The sequence below is a fragment of the Styela clava genome (genome assembly GCF_964204865.1).
Source record: "Styela clava chromosome 9 unlocalized genomic scaffold, kaStyClav1.hap1.2 SUPER_9_unloc_1, whole genome shotgun sequence".
In the NCBI taxonomy this organism is placed as follows: domain Eukaryota; kingdom Metazoa; phylum Chordata; class Ascidiacea; order Stolidobranchia; family Styelidae; genus Styela; species Styela clava.
This window is the reverse complement of record NW_027556419.1, coordinates 47,428-67,946: the sequence shown is the minus strand read 5'-3', so window position 1 is coordinate 67,946 and position 20,519 is coordinate 47,428. Positions and strand designations below refer to the sequence as shown.

The window sequence follows — 20,519 nt, the reverse complement described above, 5'->3', positions numbered from 1 at the left end:
AAGGATTTGTCTTTAGATTATTAAAAATCTATCATTATACTAACATTTTGCCATCGTGGGAGTGGTAACTGAACTGCAGGCTGGTTATTACTCCACCATTTAGTTTATGCATCTAAATTGTCGTGAATGAAATTTGCTGCATGACGGGTTGCGTTTCAGCTGATAAATAAACACAATGCCAGAATACCTAATCCACCATTAGTAATTAATTACCTAGAACAGGGGTGCACAACCTTTATTATAGGATAGCCGGATACAAATAACTGGGTGAAACTGCGGACCACACCTTTATTTGACATAGGCTTTCTAGTAGTTACAGACACAAAAATTACGATGTTGACTTTGCGCAAGCCAGCTGTTAGGGCATTGTAAGGCCATACATAGATAATAAATTGGACCTTTATAATCCTTGAAAAGCAAAGTGGATAGAATTACTCGCAAGTCACTCGTACCAGATGAAATTAAACATGAAGTTTGCGTGTAGGCGCACCATTCCAAATTGGCACTTCTCTGCGGAGCGCGCAATTTTATCTTGTGGGCTGCATTTGGCCCGCGGGCCACAAGTTGCACACTTCTGACCTAGAGATTTGTAGTATGTGAACCAAGATGGCAGACACCAGAACGTAGTATGCGTACCAGGTTAGGGTTATGCTATAATTTCAGGTACAAATACTACAGGTGTCACTTGACTAGTCCTCGAACTCGTAATAGAACTAAAATAAGGAAAATTGGTACAAAATTATGGCCTAACCCTAACCTGGTACACATACTACGTTCCGGTCTCCGCCATCTTGGTTTACAAACTTCTGGAGCACCAGAGATTTTTTATTTCCTAGTGGTGTCGAGAAACCCAAATTCATGTGGGCAAAGTTTTTTCCTGAATGGCCGCTAGTGATATATGCTTTCAATGCAGTATGTAACTGGCATATAAGAATTACATCACTAGAGTACTTGGGCAAAAGTAATATTGCCTACATGTTAGAAAATGCAAGTATTTTGGTTACAACAGTAGATCGCAATTTTGATAAGAAAATCAATTTTAACAAATTTATAAAACGGTTTGTATTTCACCTCATGCTAACATTTATCCTGTGTGAGTATATTATGAATCACACAAATGGTTTAAACTCCTGAGATTATTGCTACAAAACATTGACCTCAATGGGTGCCTAGGTAGGTTGAATAACAGATCAGATGAATTAAAATAATTACATTTCATTAAGCAGAAGTAATGTCCTTAGCCGGTATCACTATTTTAAGTTATGCACATAATGCATTTTCACAATTCACACTATACGATATATTTAACCTTCGTATTAAATTTTTTTTAATTTTTCTGCAGATGCAGCCCCTCCACATCCTTCCCCATCATTAGTCGCAACTGGAACACCGGTTCAACCATTGCCAGATACAGCAATTGCTCCTGTGTATAAAGCAAATTCACCAGGTATGTTTGGGCTAATGGAAAACTTCCAATCTTGGTAGGTCCAACAAACTTCTTACTAATCACTTACTTATTGTGTCTACAAGATCAAGATAAACTTACCGTACATGTTACATATGACTTGTAAAATATTGACATGTCACGTTTTCTTGATTTATTCATTGTTAAACACTGCAAGAGTAATTATCTAAATTGCAACTCTTCTATGTAATCGACCTACGATCTCATGAAAGTTGAAATTTTATGGTTAAGACGAACAACATTCATTTATCCATCATCCTTATATGGCTTGGATCTAAAAAAAGTCAATACCAAACAAATTTTCATGGTTTTGCCTCTACAAACTATTGTAAATTTATATGCTTTTTTTCAGGCTTCTTCCAGCAAGTTACTAAGAAACTATTTGGAGGTGAACACTTTTCATTTGATTAATATAAAAATCATTAATAAACGAAAAAGGCGCTCCAGAAGTATGTGTACCAATATACCAATATGGAAGTAACTAATTTTGTTTGCCCAAGCTACATCAAGTTGTGTAAATGGACTGAAAGCTATAGGGAAAATCAGAATAAAAGTATGATTGACCCTAACCTGGTACACATACTTCGAAAGTAGCTTATCCAAAAAATAGTGTATCATATGAACAAGCTAATAGATTAACTTGACTGTTGGGTGATTATTATTCCACCACTGAGTCTATGCATCTGAAACAAATAATGTGTCGATTTTTCCCATTCCTGACATGGACTGAAAACCAAACGCGGGCTATTTTTCGTAATTTGACAAAGCTTTGAAACTTTTGTATTTTGATGGATGTTTCCCGACCCTTAACCCTGGAAAACTCTTCGTATACTTTTACATCCAAAAATGTCTGACGCTCATTTTGAGCGTTTTTGCCAGTGGACGATTGCAAAATTGGTTTACGTGTTTCATAACCATAATCTGGAATCTGAGATAATTAATCTTTTTCCTATCAAAAGCACTGGCTCTTATTCAAGTATATCACAGCTATTTTGAACTAATTTTTATTTACTGCGACTAAACTAAAACTACTCACTGTAGGGTGGTTCACATGATCACTGGTTGGTTGTGGCTACCTCCACCATAAAGTCCATGCATCCAAAAACAAATATCCGTCTATCTAAATTGACTACCGTTATTGACTGGTATCCAGACGAGAGGCTGTGGTTCGCCATATGGATAAGCTGCCATATCGATTTTCCCTACTCCCCCCCTCCCCCCCCCCCCCCATCAGCATAAATGTGTAAAACCTATCCTATATGTGAATACTATCCTTTTAATATCTAACTTTGCGTCTCCTTCTCTTCAAAATCTAAATAGAAATCTTCTATGCAGGTGTGAGAAGCTTCATTGATTATTTCAATTGGAGAACATGGAAGCAAACAGCAGTCAATGTTACAGAAAGCTATAAAGAACAAAACTTGGAAGAGCCTGAATTTGAGGTCAATCCCAAATTGAACAAAGTGACTGGTTTTTACAGGGGCCAGATGGCACCTGATGTCACAGAGTACAGGAAGGAACAAGAATTCGCTGTCACAAAAGCGAATGAAAATATTGTCGAAGTGATCTCACCAAATGAACTAGTCCAACAGCTGTGTGAGGAAGGTTGCCGATGCGTAGGACTAGTGGGTCAAGCTGGAGGGGGCAAGTCGACAATGATGAAGCGTACTGCACGAGGCGTTCTCGTCGCCAATGAACTGGATAACGAATCTAAAGCAAAACTGGGATTGTTTGCTCGGTTGTTCAAGAAACAGAAAAATGGATTCAAATTTGTTCATCACTTGAATTTCAGAGACCTCCTTGTTTCTTATGGTTTAACACCAGAAGAAGCCTTAACTCCATGTACTCTGCTTTTCGGACACTTTGCACCCAATCTATCAGATCAAACTGTAAGAGCGGGATATGAATGGCTTCAGCTACACCAATCAGAAGCAATTTTGTTTATTGATGGCCTGGATCAGGCTATATGGAATCTAGAGGGAAATTACAATAAGATGACATATACTGATAGATCTAGTACAGCCACAATCATGTTTAATATCTTATCAGGCAATTTGTTTCCCGATGTAACATTAGTTATTTCTTCACGCGAACACAGGATGGCATCCCTTCCCCTGGAGCTACGACCCCCATTAATTATTGCTCTTGCTGGCCTTGAACGTGATGACACCAAAAAACTATTCACTGCTGTTGTAGGTGAAACAGGGGAAAAATCCTGGAAGAAGATGACGTTTCAGTCACCTGCACTCGTGCCATTGTCTTCTGTCCCTTTATTCTTGATTTTCAATGCAATCGTTCATAAATCTAACCCAGAGAATCTACCTAATACAATGACTGATGTAATGACAAAAGTACTTCATATTTTCATGCGTTCCTCACACACTCAGGAGAAAAAATCGATTGAAATAATTCTTCACAATTTGATGAAAATGTCATTTGAAGCCACTCGAGAAAAGCGAGTTATTTTCAACAATACCGATCTAAAAAACGCAGGACTTACAAAAGAAATGGTACGTGATCTCATCATAGAAATACCTGGAGGCAGCTCACTACTTAATCAACATCTTTTGGAAGGTGACACTCTGATGTTCTTTAGTCATCAAATCCTTCAAGAAATGTTAGCTGCTCTGTACATCGCCAACATGGATCTCGCAACTTTCCAAGCATTCGTCACTAACGAGATTCACAAAGATCACTGGTCCGTTGTTCTACGGCTCCTGTGTGGAACTGTTTTCGATCAAAAAATTAAAGCTCTATTCATCAAAGATCTTACAACTGGTAAGTGCAATCAGGACGTTACAATTATTGACTAAATCAAATATTATCATATTGCGCCAAGAGCTAGGAATAATTTTGCCATAGCTACTCTGATTACCCTACCGCATTCGTGATGGCTAAGTGGTTAATGCAACATCTACCACAAGTAGAAAGTAACTATTTAATATGACCGTTGTATTGGTAACAGAATGGGGTGCCGGGGTTTGTGACATGAATGAGTCATTTCATAGGTGTTATTTCCCCAATGAAAAATGTGTAAACCCTGCTTCTAAATATTTTAATTTTTTTTTTTTTTTCAGAGACTGGACTAGAAAAGCAAAATTGTCTTAAAATGCACTCACAACTAAGATAAATCAATGTACGACATCCTATCAGAAGTTGGAGTTGTTTGGTGCGTTATATGAAGCCAATGATGCCGAGCTCATTAGATCCCATGTTCAAGAAATCAAATTCGAAAACGAGTCTTTCACTGCAGCAGGAATGTGTGCAATGTCATGTGTCATGCGACGATGTGGCCATCTTGAACAAGTTCGCCTCGTCAAATGTGAGCTCAATGCAGAATTATTGAAAAACTTCGAGTTCAACTTGAAAGGCTCTATAGTGAAGGCAAGCGTTTAGTAAAAAACTAATTTACATATTATAGTTGACGAAAATAATACAAAGAATACACTTGATTTCACATCATGAGATAAAAAATGTATCTCCCATCTGTCAAACTACTGTATATTTAGTCGATTACCTTAAAATGTTAGAATTATCACAGTTATACGAACATATCTTAACTTTATTTTATACTTCTGATATTAATTTGTATTGCATCCTAACAGGTGTCAGAATTTGATATCAGCTTAAATCCGATGTCCGTTGAAGCTTTTGATATCTTCGGTTCAGTTTTAACAAACATTGAAGTGGAAAAACTCGTTATGCGTGGCTGCTCACTTACAGAAGAAAAGTTTCGTGTGCTTGGAAGACATTCCCATTTACAGGTCGAAATATAAATTTTAAGATGGTTCATTATTCCAATTCCTTAATCCTTGGTTTTTATTTTGTTAGTAAGTTTGCTCTGTTTTTTTAGGTAAATTTGTTAAATTATACAAACTCTATTAACATTTTAATATTCGCTAGAAAAGATCTTCCAAATTATATTTAATTGCTCTAGTTACTATGAGGAATTATATTTTTATCAACCTAACAGAGGTATTATATATTTCAGATCCACATTCTGGATGTTCGAAATATCACCAACATGACGTTTGACTTGTATCTTGCGATTGTTAAGTTTGCATCTGAACATGATGTCAAAGAACTTTTGATGGATCCGTGGGATTGCTTCAACGCAAGCAAACAGCAGCTGTTGGAACTGAGTAAATGGAAAGTTTGTGGAAAGGTAATTCAATCTGAAATATTTAAAATGCCTCATATCCACTCAGTCACCAATCAATCCTAGAGTAATTTCTTGCCCAACTACGGCTTAGGATAGGATCTACAGGATAGGATTTACATATTTATCTCGGGGGAGAGGAAAGTCGATAAGACAGCTTAACCAAATGGCCTCTCGTTCGGTTACCATTCTATGTCAAGTATGGGGTTGATTAGTCATTTTTTTTGGTAGCATGGACTTGATTAGCATGGCTTACCTGAAAAGAGAACCCACCCTGTAAACTTTGACTGTAAAGTTTTTAAAAGCCCACATAAGCAGGCCAGTGTTAGCACATTTTGGCGTACATGTAGTAATTATTCCCTTCTTGGCAATTATTGTATTTTTTATTATTGTTTTCCCAGTACAACACTATTACATGGCTTTCATCGTTAACGTGGCCCTGTAAAGGGAGTCACTGATATGAAGGGAGCAACGTTTTATGATAGAACTGAAGCCTGTCCTTTTTAACATTGTCTGCTCCATTTATTTGGACTATGGTTGTGATGGTGGTTGTATATCTGTGTTTATTGGTTTGTGCATTTTGAGTATTCACAGAGAGACTATCTTTGTCAATTCTCAGGACAAGCTTTGCTGGTCTAGTTATCATGAAGTATTGTATTTTTATCAACCTAATAAGCACATTTCATTTATCTCAGATATCCACTCTGGATGTTCAAAATATTACAAACATGACGTTTGGTCTGTATCTTGCAATTGTCAAGGTTGCATCTAAACATGATGTCAAACAACTTTTGATGGATCCGTGGTATTGCTTCAAGGCAAGCAAAGTGCAGTTGCTGGAACTGAGTAAATGGAAAGTTTGTGGGAAGGTGAAATAAATTTGAAACGTTCAGGATGCTTTATAGTTATCTGATCTGATATTATTCATTGCTTGAAATTAAAGGCTAATGTTAAATTATTGTAAATTCACAAAATCAAATATTAGTAGAGGTTTACTGATACATCGGTATTGGTAACATTGGCCACTTTAGGGAATTTTCATTGGTATTGCCTAAAATATAGCCGGCATTTCCGATATACCATGTAACTCATTGCAAGATTGGTGTTCATGGTATATTTAGTAATTGCATCTGAACTAATTTGACATATATATCCATACTTCAACTTGTCCCAATTTCCACTAATTTTCTTTGCAGACACCTGCGTAAATGCACGCACCTGCACTTGTCTCTACCTTTATCCTAATTAATATACGATCTAGACTAGCTAATATATATTTTGATCGTGGTATACATTAACAGCAAACCATACATTTGGGCAAACGACTCACAAGCAGTTATATTATTTTAAGCATGACACAAATATGAATTTTTCCATCACATTTTTGATAACATGATGAAATAATTTAGTCTGCAAATATGGTACTTCTATCTAGTTGGCAATTTCATTCCATACATTGCTAATTCAGGGTTTTAACCACTAACAAGGCTGTATATAAGTGCCCACTGGTATATAAGAAGCTTAAGTCTTTGAGATTCTGCACTGCATTGGCTACTTAGTTTGTTTGTACTGAGTTTATGGTGATGGTTGTAGGTGATTTTTCATATACAGGGTGTCCAAAAAGTTTCGCCCGATTTTGTAGTTATAACACTTGCAAGTTTGAAATAAATTTTATTTATTTATAAATGGGAACTGTTATATAAAATCGGGCGAAATGTTTTGGACACGCTGATATATATATATATATATATATATATGCTTAGTGGTCTGAATATTAAAATCTCCACGAGCATACTGTCTTATATAGATGTGGGTATTCAAACTTGCTGTTGTTATGTTGCATTTTAATTTGCCTTATAGATTTATTTAAACAATCTCAGATTCGAGTTCTGGATGTTCGAAATATCACAAACATGACGTTTGACCTGTATCTGGCAATTGTCAAGTTTGCATCTGAACATGATGTCAAAGAACTTTTGATGAATCCATGGGATTGCTTCGAGGCAAACAAAGAGCAACTGCTAGAACTGAGTAAATGGAAAATCTGTGGAAAGGTAAACTATATCTGAGGCATTCGGAATGATTCATAACTAATTAACCTTACATTAAAATATAAATTGATGTTGAAGACTAATGGAAAAAACTGAACAATTTCCTTTGTTACTATTCGAGATGTACCAATATATGTATACAGGTATCGTCCATTTTACCAATATTGATATTTGTATCGACTAAAGTTGGCCGACATTTCTAATCTACCTTGTTATTCACTGCATAGTCGGTGCTAACGGTATAATATAGATGGAGGTTAATATAGTTGGCGTCTCAATGTTTCCTGAAACATACATATACTAGTCAGGGGCGAACTTGGATTGTCAACCAAGTGTTGCGCATTGTTATGTCACAACATCCTTTCAATTTTGTCATTTTCTCAAAATTTTAGAACGTCACTTTAATATTCTAGTATCTGGTATCGCAGGACTTGCGCTGCTTTGCTTGGAAATGGTAATCACTTGTCACTAAATGGACACTTTGAATTCTGGGAAAATTTCGGTTCTTGCTAACATACCGAAATGACAGATTTGATCATATTTTCATTTCAACTCGAAATATCATGACAGCTTTGCGGAGTTTATATCCGATGCGAAAATAACACAGATACATTAGAAAAGTGAACTATAAGTCAATTATCGTCTTCATAAATATCCGCATACCGGTGTCAGTGAAGATAATATTGTTCGTTTGAAATTTGAACGGTTAATTCACAAACGGTGATGATGAATATCGAAGGCGACACAAAATATAAAAATCATAATAAAATAAAATATTAATCCTAAATTCACTTCTCAATAGTTGTCTTTAACATACAGCACCGATGTGATCGCATAGTTCTGCCATATGTATTAAAATCAAACTTCGACATCGGCCGTTTTGAAAGAATTGATAAATTGAAAAAAGGAACAGGTGGAAATATAAATTACAAGCATTAGGATGGCTAGCGTTCTGAACTCCCGTCATATATTAAAAATATTCTGTGTTCAATTAAAATATTTGAATTATTTGGGTCGATAAAAATATTTAATTTTACTAACCCTTAGTTGGTTGTAATCACGCTAATATTTCGGAGAAACATGTGGTCAACGTAAATACCACTGCAATGTAACTTAACAAGAACCTCATTGAATTAAGAAAATTGCACTCCATCAAACGCATGGTGAAGTTGGCGATTATTTCATGTCTCATATTTTAGGTCGTACGAGGTATGAAAATCTCATAAAAAAATTGCACTCCATCAAACGCATGGTGGAGTTAGCGATTATTTCATGTCTCATATTTTAGGTCGTACGAGGTATGAAAATCTCATTCTAATGAGTGTTTGACTTCATTCGTAAAAGGGCAATGTTAAAATATAGTAAAGGTAATGTGAAAAGAAACGCCAAGCAGTGAAAAGTGTTTATAACTACAGCAAACCTAATTAGTTCGTTCAGAGATAATATTTAATTGTTGTATGAAATACACTTTCTTCGCCTCTTTCAGCAATAACTTTATTGAATGCTTTTTAAAACTAGACCAAATACCACGGGAATCACTTGGCTAGTCCCTGAACTCGTGATAGAACTAAAATAAGGAAAATTGGAATAAAATTATGGCCCAAACCTGACCTGGTACACATACTACGTTCTGGTTTCTGCCATCTTGGTTCACATACTTCGGGAACGCCCATTATTTTACGAATGCGGTTATTATATAGAAACCTTTTATTCATTTGTTCCCGCTGCGAGTTGCAACTATCGCACGTTTTGAACACGAGGATAATTTTTGTAAATCGGTAACAACATGTGCTTAGATATAGACAAAATGATTGAGGTAGTGTCCAATCGGTATAGGCAAAAATGTGATATCGATACATCTCCAATCTACATCCATTTTTAAAATTATAGTTCTTCATTTAATACAATATTTTCAGATCAATGTTTTGGATGTCCGATGCATTACCCAAATGCCATGTGATCTATGTCTTACAATAACTGAGTTTGCAAGTCGAAGTGGAGTCAAAACAATTCTGATGGACTCGTTGGATTTTTCGAAAACAAATAAAGAGCAATTAAAGAAATTAAGCGAATACAAATCTTGTGGGAAGGTTTGTATTATATCACAAAATTTACTTTAATGAAGATAGTCCACCACCCCTACATATTTCCACCACCTTTTACACTTTTTCTCCAATATACGCAACCAAACCTATCACAACTAATTGTGTTGGGCATCCTTGCTTATTATGCAATATTCCTTGCTTGTGGTATCTCACCAGTGGTAATAAGAGGTGTTAGCGAGATCACAGACATTTCTCTGCGTTATTACCCATATTGATAGTTACTGATAGTTTTGTTTTTGCAACATTTATATAGATGGAGCGTAACTGTTTCTTAGCATTCACAGTATTTCTTAATGTTTTCCGACCCTTCAAAGCGTAATGTTGATATAGACTGGAAAATCAACAAATTTTGTTCGTACTTCTGAATTTCAAATTTGAATGAATAGCAATAAACTTGATACATTATCTTTCTGGTTCCAGATATCCATCATTGATATCAGTCAAAATCCTATGGACGAAGAAGATTTTTATGCTCTCGGCAATCTTTTATCAAACTATGAAGTTGGCCAACTCATTGCAATAAATTGCCAGCTAACAAAAGCAAAACTTGATGCTCTTGGAAGTCATTCTGGATGGAAAGTATGACTAAACTATAATAGTATATTATACCGGGGTGGTCCAATCCAAGGTTGCAAGATTGAAGGGCCCCAAAAAATTTGCGGGCCGCAGTCGGAAAATACCCAAAGTGATTGAAATACTAAGTGTTTAGATCAGGGGTCTCAAACTCAATTTACTTGGGGGCCGCTGAGGCAGCGTCTGGATGAGTCCGGGCCGCATCAGGTTTTCCACAATAAAAGCTTAGCAACTCGTTTAAATTGTATTCTTTGTGAACTGCAACTTTAACTGTGCAAATAAAACAGTTTTTTGAAATTGTCGCTCATCACCAACCTTTCTGTTTACTGAAACTCCACTTTCAACGACACGTTTAGAGATGTGCGAAATTATAAAATTCCATCTTGTAAAAAATGTTGCGCTGATGTTTCAATCGAGCATTTAGCCGATGAACAGTGATGTTCCGCCTCATGGGAAACATGGTTACAATGTATCAAGATAAATCTAAGTGTTAGTGATTGTGACGTCAAAAATCATGGAACACTGTTTTTAAATTTCTCAGGCGGTCCTGCGATCAAATATCAGGCCTACAGGTATGGTACTGGTAAGTTACCGCACCGCATATTCCTTTCAGGGGATAGATGATAAAATATTTTGTTTTGCCCTACGTGACTATATCTTTTATTACGGAGTTTCCCTTTTTCGGCCACGGAACACTTACACTTTTTATATCACCTCGCAGAACACCAAAAAATGAAAGGGTTAAATTGATAAAGAAAAACGGTGCAATGTAGGGGTTCCCAATGGTTTCGTCGTGGCGAGTTGCGAATGCGCGACAAACTTAAGTGAAACCAGGTAGAGATGAAGGAAGAACGGTTGACCTTTTGCCTTTATTCTTTAGACTTACTTGTTTGTCTTCGACAAAACCAAAAGAAGTACTGTAAATTTGATAATGAAATTAACAGTCGAAAAGCTAAACCGACGGTTAACGAAAATGCCACTACCCAAACTTAGTCAGTCCACTTCAGGCCGACGGTGACGCGATTTTAAACGGTCAGTTGGGCAACAACTTCATGATTCTCAGATCTCCATGGCGACCAATTTAGATGTATTTTTGATTCCTTTTCCACGCAACACTCGGAAGACGCTCGCGGAACATTAGTGTTCAGCGGAACACATTTTAGGAAGCGCTGTTATATTGAAAGCATTAATCATACTAACTGAGCTAAGTGACTTGCGGGCCGCACTAATATTAAACTTTAATACCAAGGCGGGGCCCACAAACTATCATTCTGCCAGCCACAATTAGCCCGCAGGCCGCGAGTTTGAGGCCCCTGATTTAGTTAGTTTAAATATATAAAAGAATGAGAGTGCCGTTCTAACCAGCCTATTGTTATGTTGCATGGGTGGCGCTTTTCATTTTAGGAGATATATACAGCACATACAAAACAATTTGTTTCTTGCTTTTGGTTCCCGTTTCAGATCTGGGTTTCGTCAGTGCTGTCTCGTGGCTCACGCTAGAGAATAGAGGTGTGTTTCTCTAAAACAAGGCACAAAATGGCGAATTTGAGTGCAAAGCAAGGTCCTGATCCCTCGACTTGTAATGAAATAGTTGTAGAACAAATTAAATAAGGTCCAGGGGCATTAACTAAAAGTAGAAAGAGTTTGCACAAAGCAAAGTCAGAAGACCTAAACTAAGAGGGGAAAAATTACTAATAAAAGAGTTGCAAGTTTGCTCCAACCAATGTTCTATGCCCTCAACTAAAAGCAGGAAAGTGCCATGATAAAAGAATTGCAAGTTTGCTTTATCCTTTTGCATCTGTAAAGCGAACTCACCCTTGCTGAGGTTTAGTCTGTAGATTTTTATCAAGCCTACATAAGCAGGCTATTTTAAAACAACTTGACCTGCATAAAGTGCTGATAACTTATTGGCAATTACTTTTTTGATATTTGTTCTCGTATGACACTGTTTCATGCCTTCCACTATGAAGAAGGCTGTGTACAAGCGGCCACTGTTTCTTGATCAGCCTTGTCCACTCATTGTTTTACACAAGGGCTGAGTTGGGAGGTATAAGTTATGTTGTATATATGTGCGTACTTGTTTTCGCACTGAAGTCTGGTATTTCTGTTCACCAAATAAAGTTACCGTATTATACCTATCTCAGATCTTCGTACTGGATGTTCGAAATATCACAAACATGACGTTTGACCTGTATCTTGCAATTGTCAAGTTTGCATCTGAACATGATGTCAAAAAACTTTCGATTGATCCGTGGAATTGCTTCGTGTCAAGCAAAGAGCAGTTGCTGGAACTGAGTAAATGGAAAGTTTGTGGAAAGGTAAACTATATCTGAAACTTTGATAATGATTCATAACTAATCAACCTAATGTTAAAATGTATATTGTATTTTTTTCATAAAATGCTATTTCATGGAATCATGGCTTTCACTATGAACGAGGCTCTGAATAAGCAGCTACTGATATGGAAGGGAGCTAGCTACATTGTCTGGAAAAACTGCAGTCCATCGTTTTCAGCATTGTCTGCTCCATTTATTTGGACCATGGTTGCGATGGTGATGTGTTTGTGGTTTGTAAATCAGTGTATGTACGAAGAGAATATCTTAGATAAATCTCAAGTCAAGTTTCACCAGTATAGTTATGCAGCTTTGAGGTTTTGTATTTTTATTCACCTAACAAACAATTTCATTTATCTCAGATCCAAGTTCTGGATGTTCGAAATATCACAAACATGACGTTTGATCTGTATCTTGCAATTGCCAAGATTGCATCTAAACATGATATCAAAGAACTTTTGATAGATCCGTGGGATTACTTCAAGGCAAGCGAAGAGCAACTGTTGGAACTGAGTAAATGGAAAGTTTGTGGAAAGGTAAACCAAGTCCAAAACTAAGGGAACTTTGATATTGTGTATTGAACTGCAGGTCCTTTCTCCTTGTTTACTTTCTACTTCGGATCCGTATGTGGTACTCACCACAAGGATGCTTGAACGAGATAGTATTAAAGTGATAAGTAAAAATAACATGATCTCTTTCAACGAAATAGTAAGTATATTTGTGAGCTTTCGTTAGATCATGGTCTAACTTCTTCAAACAATACAAGATATAACTAAATAGTGATCAATGACTTTGAAATAGTTATATTCAATTGGTAGTGCTTTTATTTTGTTATAAGAGACCGCAATCGTAAGTAATGTTGAACACAATTATATTATTATAGAAAGACTATTGATACTTTTAATGTACAATAGGTCATCCGCTAAAAATGTCGGCTATATTAATAAGTGGTGAAAAGTGTTTGCTCAAAGCAAGGTTCTGAATCCTAAAAAAGCATAAATCCCTAAAAGTGGAAAGAGTTCTTATAGAGGAGTTGCAAAGTCCTAGCTAGAAGCATAAAGTAAAGAGTTTTGATCGAAGGGTTGCTAATTTTCCCAAAGCAAGGTCTCAAGTCCTGAACTAAAATCGTGAAGGATTCTGATTGAGGAGTTGCAAGTTTGCTCAAAGCAGGGTCCCGGGCTTTCAATTAAAATTGAAAATAGTACTGATAGAAGAGATGCAAGTTTGCTCAAAGCAAGGTCTCGAGCCCTCCTAAACTGGGTCTAGTCCCGGGTTCCAACTAAAATTGTGAGGGATTCTGATTGAAGAGTTGCAAGTTTGCTCAAAGTAAGGTCCTGAGCCCTCAACTAAAGGTGAAAAGAGTTTTTATAGAATAGTTGCATTAGCATATTTGCTCAAGTCAAAATCTCGTGCCCCAATCTAAAATTGGAAAGAGTACTTGCAAAAGAGTTGCAAAATCCTGAGTCCTAAAATAAAAGTGGAAAGAGTTGCAAGTTTGCTCAAAGCAAGGTCCCGGGTCCTCGACTAAAAGTGGAGAGAGTACTGATAAAAGAGATCAGAGGTCCCGTGTCCTTAACTTAACGTGGAAAGAGTTGCAAGTTTGCTCAAAGCAAGGTCCTGAGCCTTCAACTAAAGGCGAAAAGAGTACTGATGAAAGGTTGCATGTTTGCTCTAAGCAAAGTCCCGAGCTTTGACTAAGTCGAAGAATAAGGGCAAAAGAAGTTTACGTCAAAACATATTTTGATTTGAGAATTAAAGGAGTCCCTAGTATGAAGGTGCTGATATGAATAATATATAAAGCTCTGATTGCGTCAGTGTTACTTTGAACAAATTTCTACCTTCTATCAGAACTCTTTCCACTATTAATAGAGTTGCTTGGGATGTTGCTTTTAGCAAATTTGAACTTGAGTCTTCAACTAAAATGGAAAGAGTAACGGTTCTGATAGAAAAGTATCAAGTTTTGCGGTTGCGTTTCAGCAGAAAATACCTAATTTCTTACACCCCTGGTGAGGTGGGGGCCATCAGTTGTTTGCTATTTTGTATGTTTATGTGTGCATACTGGTTTCATATCAAATGTAAACTTTAATAAGTTTAATAGTGAATAGAAGAAGGCCTGCCATAAGTATCTGCAGTCACCTTCATAACCTACTGCAATATCGCTATTGGCTATTTTTAATGATATTTGATCGGTCTGGGATAAAATGTGATACCCATAAATTTCCATATTCTAGGAATCTTTATGCTTGTAGTTTATTAACAGATGCAATAATTTTCAGATCAATGTTCTGGATGTTCAATCCATCACTCAAATGTCATCTGATCTATGTCTCACCATATATGAAATCGCAAGTCAAAGGGGAGTCAAAAAAATTCTAATGGATTCGTTGGATTTCTCTAAAGCAAATAAAGAGCAATTAAAGAAACTAGACAAATACAAACTTTGTGGGAAGGTCTGTATCATATCACAAAATTTACTGTGACACCGCCCTTACATGTTTTCTAGTCTCCAATACACACTGCAAAATCTATTACAACTAGTCTTGTGGGGCAACCTCGTTCATTTTGCGCTATTCCATACTGGTCGGCACGCGGAGTAAGGGAACGATAGCAAAACAAGTTAGCAAAACATATTTCTCACAGAATTGGTTTAAAGTGGGTGTGACAATAAATATAAATAGCAGTTTCTTCAGAAGTTTACGCGTTTTATCTCACTATTTCTGCAAGAATCAATAATAATACTGTAAGATCACTAGCAAATATAAGCAATTTTTGTGGCTTGCAACTACTAAAATGTCTTAATTAAATAAATGTGCGGCTCGTAGCTTCACCCAGTTACTTGTATTTGGCCCGCCAATGAAAAAGGTTGCAAACCTATGGCCTAATCCATTACGGAAATTGATATCCAGAGAAGGTCAACCCCAAACCATCATCTATTCCGAAGACATTTTCAAATAATATTTCGAATATGGAATATATTTTTAGTTTATATTTTCCATTATTTTAGAATGTTTATTTGATATTTTAGTAATCAGAAGTTAAAAAAACCTAGACTGGCATAAGTGAACAGCAGATACTTTCCATAATATCTGGCATAGATTAGACAGAATAATAAATTGATATATGATAAATTCGCAAAAAGAATATTCAACCTATTTATGAATTGGAGGACTACCGTAATTTAGTTATTTATTCTTGTTGGATAACCTAAATGTCAGCAACAACAAGGATCTTGCCAAGGTATCAAACAGGTCAACTTACGTGCATGGTCATGCATTGGACATTAACATTTCTTAATTTGCTTGTTGAAGATAGTCCTATTAGGGCAGTGGTTCTCAAACGGTGGGGCACAATGGCTTAGATAATTTTTTTGAGTGGGCGTGAAGCCAATTAAAAAAAAATATTTGTTAGATTTGATCTTGCCCGACTTGTTTTGGATATTTACATTCCATCCATGTATTTTCTACGTATTTTTTGAATAAAAAATATTTTCGCCTAAGGGTCTGTTATTTGTAGCTTATTGTTTAGCTAGTTATTTTTGAGGTGTTGAAATGTTTTTGAAAGGATTATATGGATGGCATATAATTGAGTCTTATGATTTATTTTTCACTGTTTTACGACATTTTGATGCGTGATGTTGATATATATCAGAAAATCAACTTGTGTTACTGGTTCTGAATTCACTCTTCTGTGTTAGTAGTACACCAGCCTTCAAACATTCAAATGCCAAAATACCCGCCTTTATTGCCTTGATGTTCGTTATCTTTATGTTTTTAGATATCCGTTATTGATATCAGTCAAAATTCAATGGACGAAGAAGCTTTTGATGCTCTTGGTGACCTTTTATCAAACTATGAAGTTGACCAACTCATTGCAAAAAATTGCCAGCTAACAAAAGCAAAACTTGATGCTCTTGAAAGTCATTCTGGATCAAAAGTATGACCAAGTTACAATATAATATCATGCCACTGTGGCTCTTTTGTTGAGTTGGCTGGAAAATACACAAAAAACAGCTGGTTTTAGGATGTTTGATATTGGTAGATTTGGATAGTAAAGTCTTCTTTTTGCGGGTATATCTAAAATCAAAGATAAAAATATTCAAAATAAGGCGTGCAAGATCAAATTTAACAAATATTTTTATTTTTAATTAGCTTTACACCCCCTCAAAAAATTGTCTGCACCCCACTTTTGAGAACCACTGGTCTAGGGTCGATACAAACAACCACTTTTGTACATATCTGTTAGTCATATCTGTTACAAAACTTTTGGATAAGATTTAGATATGTAGTCTTATTGATACTTGAAATACAATTATTTATCTATGTTTCAGTTATCCAGGTTTGACATCAGTGAAAATCCAATGTAAATTACCAAGTAAGGTAATCAGAGATGCTGTGGCAGTTTATACTCCAATATTTTATTTGAACTAGTTGATACACTATACTATATTTCTGCTTTCTGCTAAAAAACTGTTTTTTTTTATGTCGGTTTTTATTAATCATATCTATCACAAAACTTTTAGAAAGAATTCAGATATGTAAGCTATTTGTTTATTAAATTTCATTTCTATGTTTTCAGCTGTCCAGGATTGATATCAGTGAAAACTCAATGGATGAAAAAGGATTCAATGCTCTCGGTTCTTTATTAACAACAAATAATAAAGTTCTTCACCTTGTCATGCAAAATTGCCAACTCACAAAAGAAAAACTGGACGCTCTCGGAAGTCGTACAGTATTAAAGGTTTTGTTTTATATTGTTGCTCGATATATGATTGAATAATCTGTTAAGTATATCTGTAGTGATTTTCTATTCAGCATTCTTGCCAAACTAGATGGCGATGTAGAGTAGATTGAATAGATCTCCTTTTTCTTTGTTCTCTTTTCGGTGTTAACAGTGTAAAGCAAATGATTCTATTGGTATTATTTGTTAACTTCTGTTTATAAAAAGTTATAAAACCTATCAAAAACTCAAGCACTCTCTTTGTAATGGAAACATGGCACCCATATGTTGGCTTTGTCATGATCCAACTAAAGCTTGACGGTGTCACTTATAGAGCTAGCAAATTGTATTACAGCACGTCACTTTTAATCTTGCTTCTATTTGTTGCAAATTTCAAAATTTAGTTGTGAATAATATATAGAAATGTTGAATATGAACACTCCCCTATGACATAATTTGTTAGTTGAGATTTATTCTTCTATGAGTTATAATGTTACCCATATTGCAGACATTGATATGAAATACTATCTTTCATTTCATGAATTTTTAAAGTTTCCTCCCAATAATCCTATTCGTTTTACTAGATTTACACTCTGGATATTCGATCCATAACCGGCATGACATTTGATCTATTTCTCGCAATATCTAAGTTTGCAACTGAGAGTGAGGTCAAAGAACTTCTGATGGACCCATGGAAAGAGTTCAGAGCAACTAAAGATCAAATAATGGAATTGAGTAAATGGAAAGTCTGTGGAAAGGTCTGTAATATATTCATTGAGACTTGAAATATGCTTACGAAATTATTGCCTAATCCATTAAATATGTTGTAAACACTTTGTTGATAAACCTTGGATCTCACTTTATTGTATGTGAATTCAGTGAATTGATATCCAGAGAAGGTCAACCCCGAACCATTGTTTATTTACATTTTCAAATAGTATTTCGAATATATTTTAAGTTTAGATTTTCCAGTTTTTTAGAATGTTTTTATTTGATATTCTAGTAAACAGAAGGTTAAAAAATCCTGGATTGAAAGAACATCAGATACTTCGCATAACATCTGGCACCGATTAGGCAAGATAATGAAATGATAATAAATAAATGATAAATTTTCAAAATGAATATTCAATTTATTTATGAATTGAAGGACTAAATTTGAATATTTATTTTAGTTGGATGTACTTAATGTCACTAACAACAAGGATCTTGGCACTGCTGGTTTTGGTAAAGTTGGAACAGTTGTTTCAAAATGCCAGGTGAAGGAATTGAAGTCTCAGAATTGCAATCTGACAGCAGAAGGAATTAAGGCATTCAAGGAAAACACTCGCAATGCCAAGGTACCAAACAGGTTAACTTACATAAATGGTCATGCATTGGATATAAATCAAGCATGTCTTGATATAACAAACAGTTTATGAGTTGTTTAATGGTTATTCCAGTGCAATGACTTTGGTCACCACAGAGTATTTTTAGTAATTTATAACTCCCAAGACAAATTGAAAGACAATTTATGAAACTGTGCCGGCCAGCATTTTTGTAATCTACCGTGAGATATCGATTAGATCAGCAATCCTGTTGCACAATCCATCAATGACTCTTTACGACAGCAGTCGGAACCGAGCAGTATGTGGCTGCTTGAATTCGTTAGGAAAAAAGTTTTATAATGTCAACAGCTTTTTGAACAGTTTGTGAGATCTTTTCTGTCCGAATGTCTGATATCACTGCTTTTTTATCTAATGAAATATCATTTTCTGGCCAATTTACTCAGATTGGTCGGTTCACCAATTTCTTTTTTTACTTAAGTTCGATAGATACACTGATTGTCAGTTCGAACAATGATCTTGGCATTTTGTGAGTTCATTTAGATTGGTTCACTGATCTTATTTATTTCAGTTGAATATACTAGATATCAGTTTGAACAAGAATCTTGGCATTGCTGGCTTTGGTGAAGTTGGAACAGTTGTTTCAAAATGCCAGGTGAAGGAATTGGAGGCTTGGGATTGCAACCTGACAGCAGAAGAAATAAAAGCATTCAAGGAAAACACTCGCAATGCCAAGGTAACAAACAGGTTAACTTACATAAATGGCCATGCATTGGATATAAATCAAGCATGTCTTGATATAACAAACAGTTTATGAGTTGTTTAATGGCTATTCCAGTGCAATGCCTTTAGTCAACACATAGTATTTTTAGTCATTTATAACTCCCAAGACAAATTGAAAGACAATTCATGAAACTGTGCCGGCCAGCATTTTTGTAATCTACCGTGAGATATCGATTAGATCAGCAATCCTGTTGCACAATCACAATGACAGCAGTCGGAACCGAGCAGTATGTGGCTGCTTGAATTCGTTAGGAAAAATGTTTTATAATGTCAACAGCTTTTAAAACAGTTTGTGAGATCTTTTCCGTCCGAATGTCTGATATCACTGTTTTTTTATCTAATGAAATACCATTTTCTGGCCAATTCACTCAGATTGGTCAGTTCGCCAATTTTTTTTACATAAGTTGGATAGATACACTGATTGTCAGTTCGAACAAGGATCTTGGCATTTTGTGAGTTCATTTAGATTGGTTCACTGATCTTATTTATTTCAGTTGGATAAACTAACTATCAGTTTGAACAAGAATCTTGGCACTGCTGGTTTTGGTGAAGTTGGATTGGTTGTTTCAAAATGTCAGGTGAAGGAATTCAATGCTCAAGGTTGCAATCTGACAGCAGAAGAAATAAGAGCATTCAAAAAAAACTCTCGTAATGCCAAGGTAAAGACCAGTTTATATACCTGACCACATATCTGCTATAATTTTGATTTTTCACTGCATTATGCGACATTATTACATGCTTTTTACATGGAACAAAGCTCAGTGTAAGCAGCCATTGATGAGTTTGACAGATCTAAATATCTTGAGTTCAGCATTGCCCACACAATTTATCACACCCTGTAGTGGTGGGCATGGGAGTTCTGTGATTCAATGAATATTTTCCTGAGCTTCGGTCTTTTGTTTATTACTGTAACTATGAGCAATCCCTAATAAGTCAACAATAACGTAACAATCGCAATCTATGCAGCCGCTCAGACACTTCTTCTCTCAGACGGATGATCAGCATGGCTTTG

The 20,519-nt window shown here is 35.8% G+C and overlaps 1 protein-coding gene across 1 annotated transcript; it reads left to right on the top strand.

The window, feature by feature from the left end:
* Nucleotides 1-4,593: 4,593 nt before the first annotated feature.
* LOC120338710 (uncharacterized) lies at nucleotides 4,594-20,302 on the top strand. The gene is made up of 16 exons (XM_078109774.1): nucleotides 4,594-4,849; nucleotides 5,071-5,229; nucleotides 5,457-5,630; nucleotides 6,320-6,493; nucleotides 7,505-7,678; nucleotides 9,592-9,765; nucleotides 10,201-10,359; nucleotides 12,498-12,671; nucleotides 13,049-13,222; nucleotides 14,963-15,136; nucleotides 16,461-16,619; nucleotides 17,262-17,423; nucleotides 17,987-18,160; nucleotides 18,575-18,739; nucleotides 19,296-19,460; nucleotides 20,002-20,302. Exons 1-16 carry the CDS (start codon nucleotides 4,724-4,726, stop codon nucleotides 20,188-20,190), a joined length of 2,676 nt encoding a protein of 891 aa, XP_077965900.1. The 5' UTR covers nucleotides 4,594-4,723; the 3' UTR covers nucleotides 20,191-20,302.
* Nucleotides 20,303-20,519: the final 217 nt, after the last annotated feature.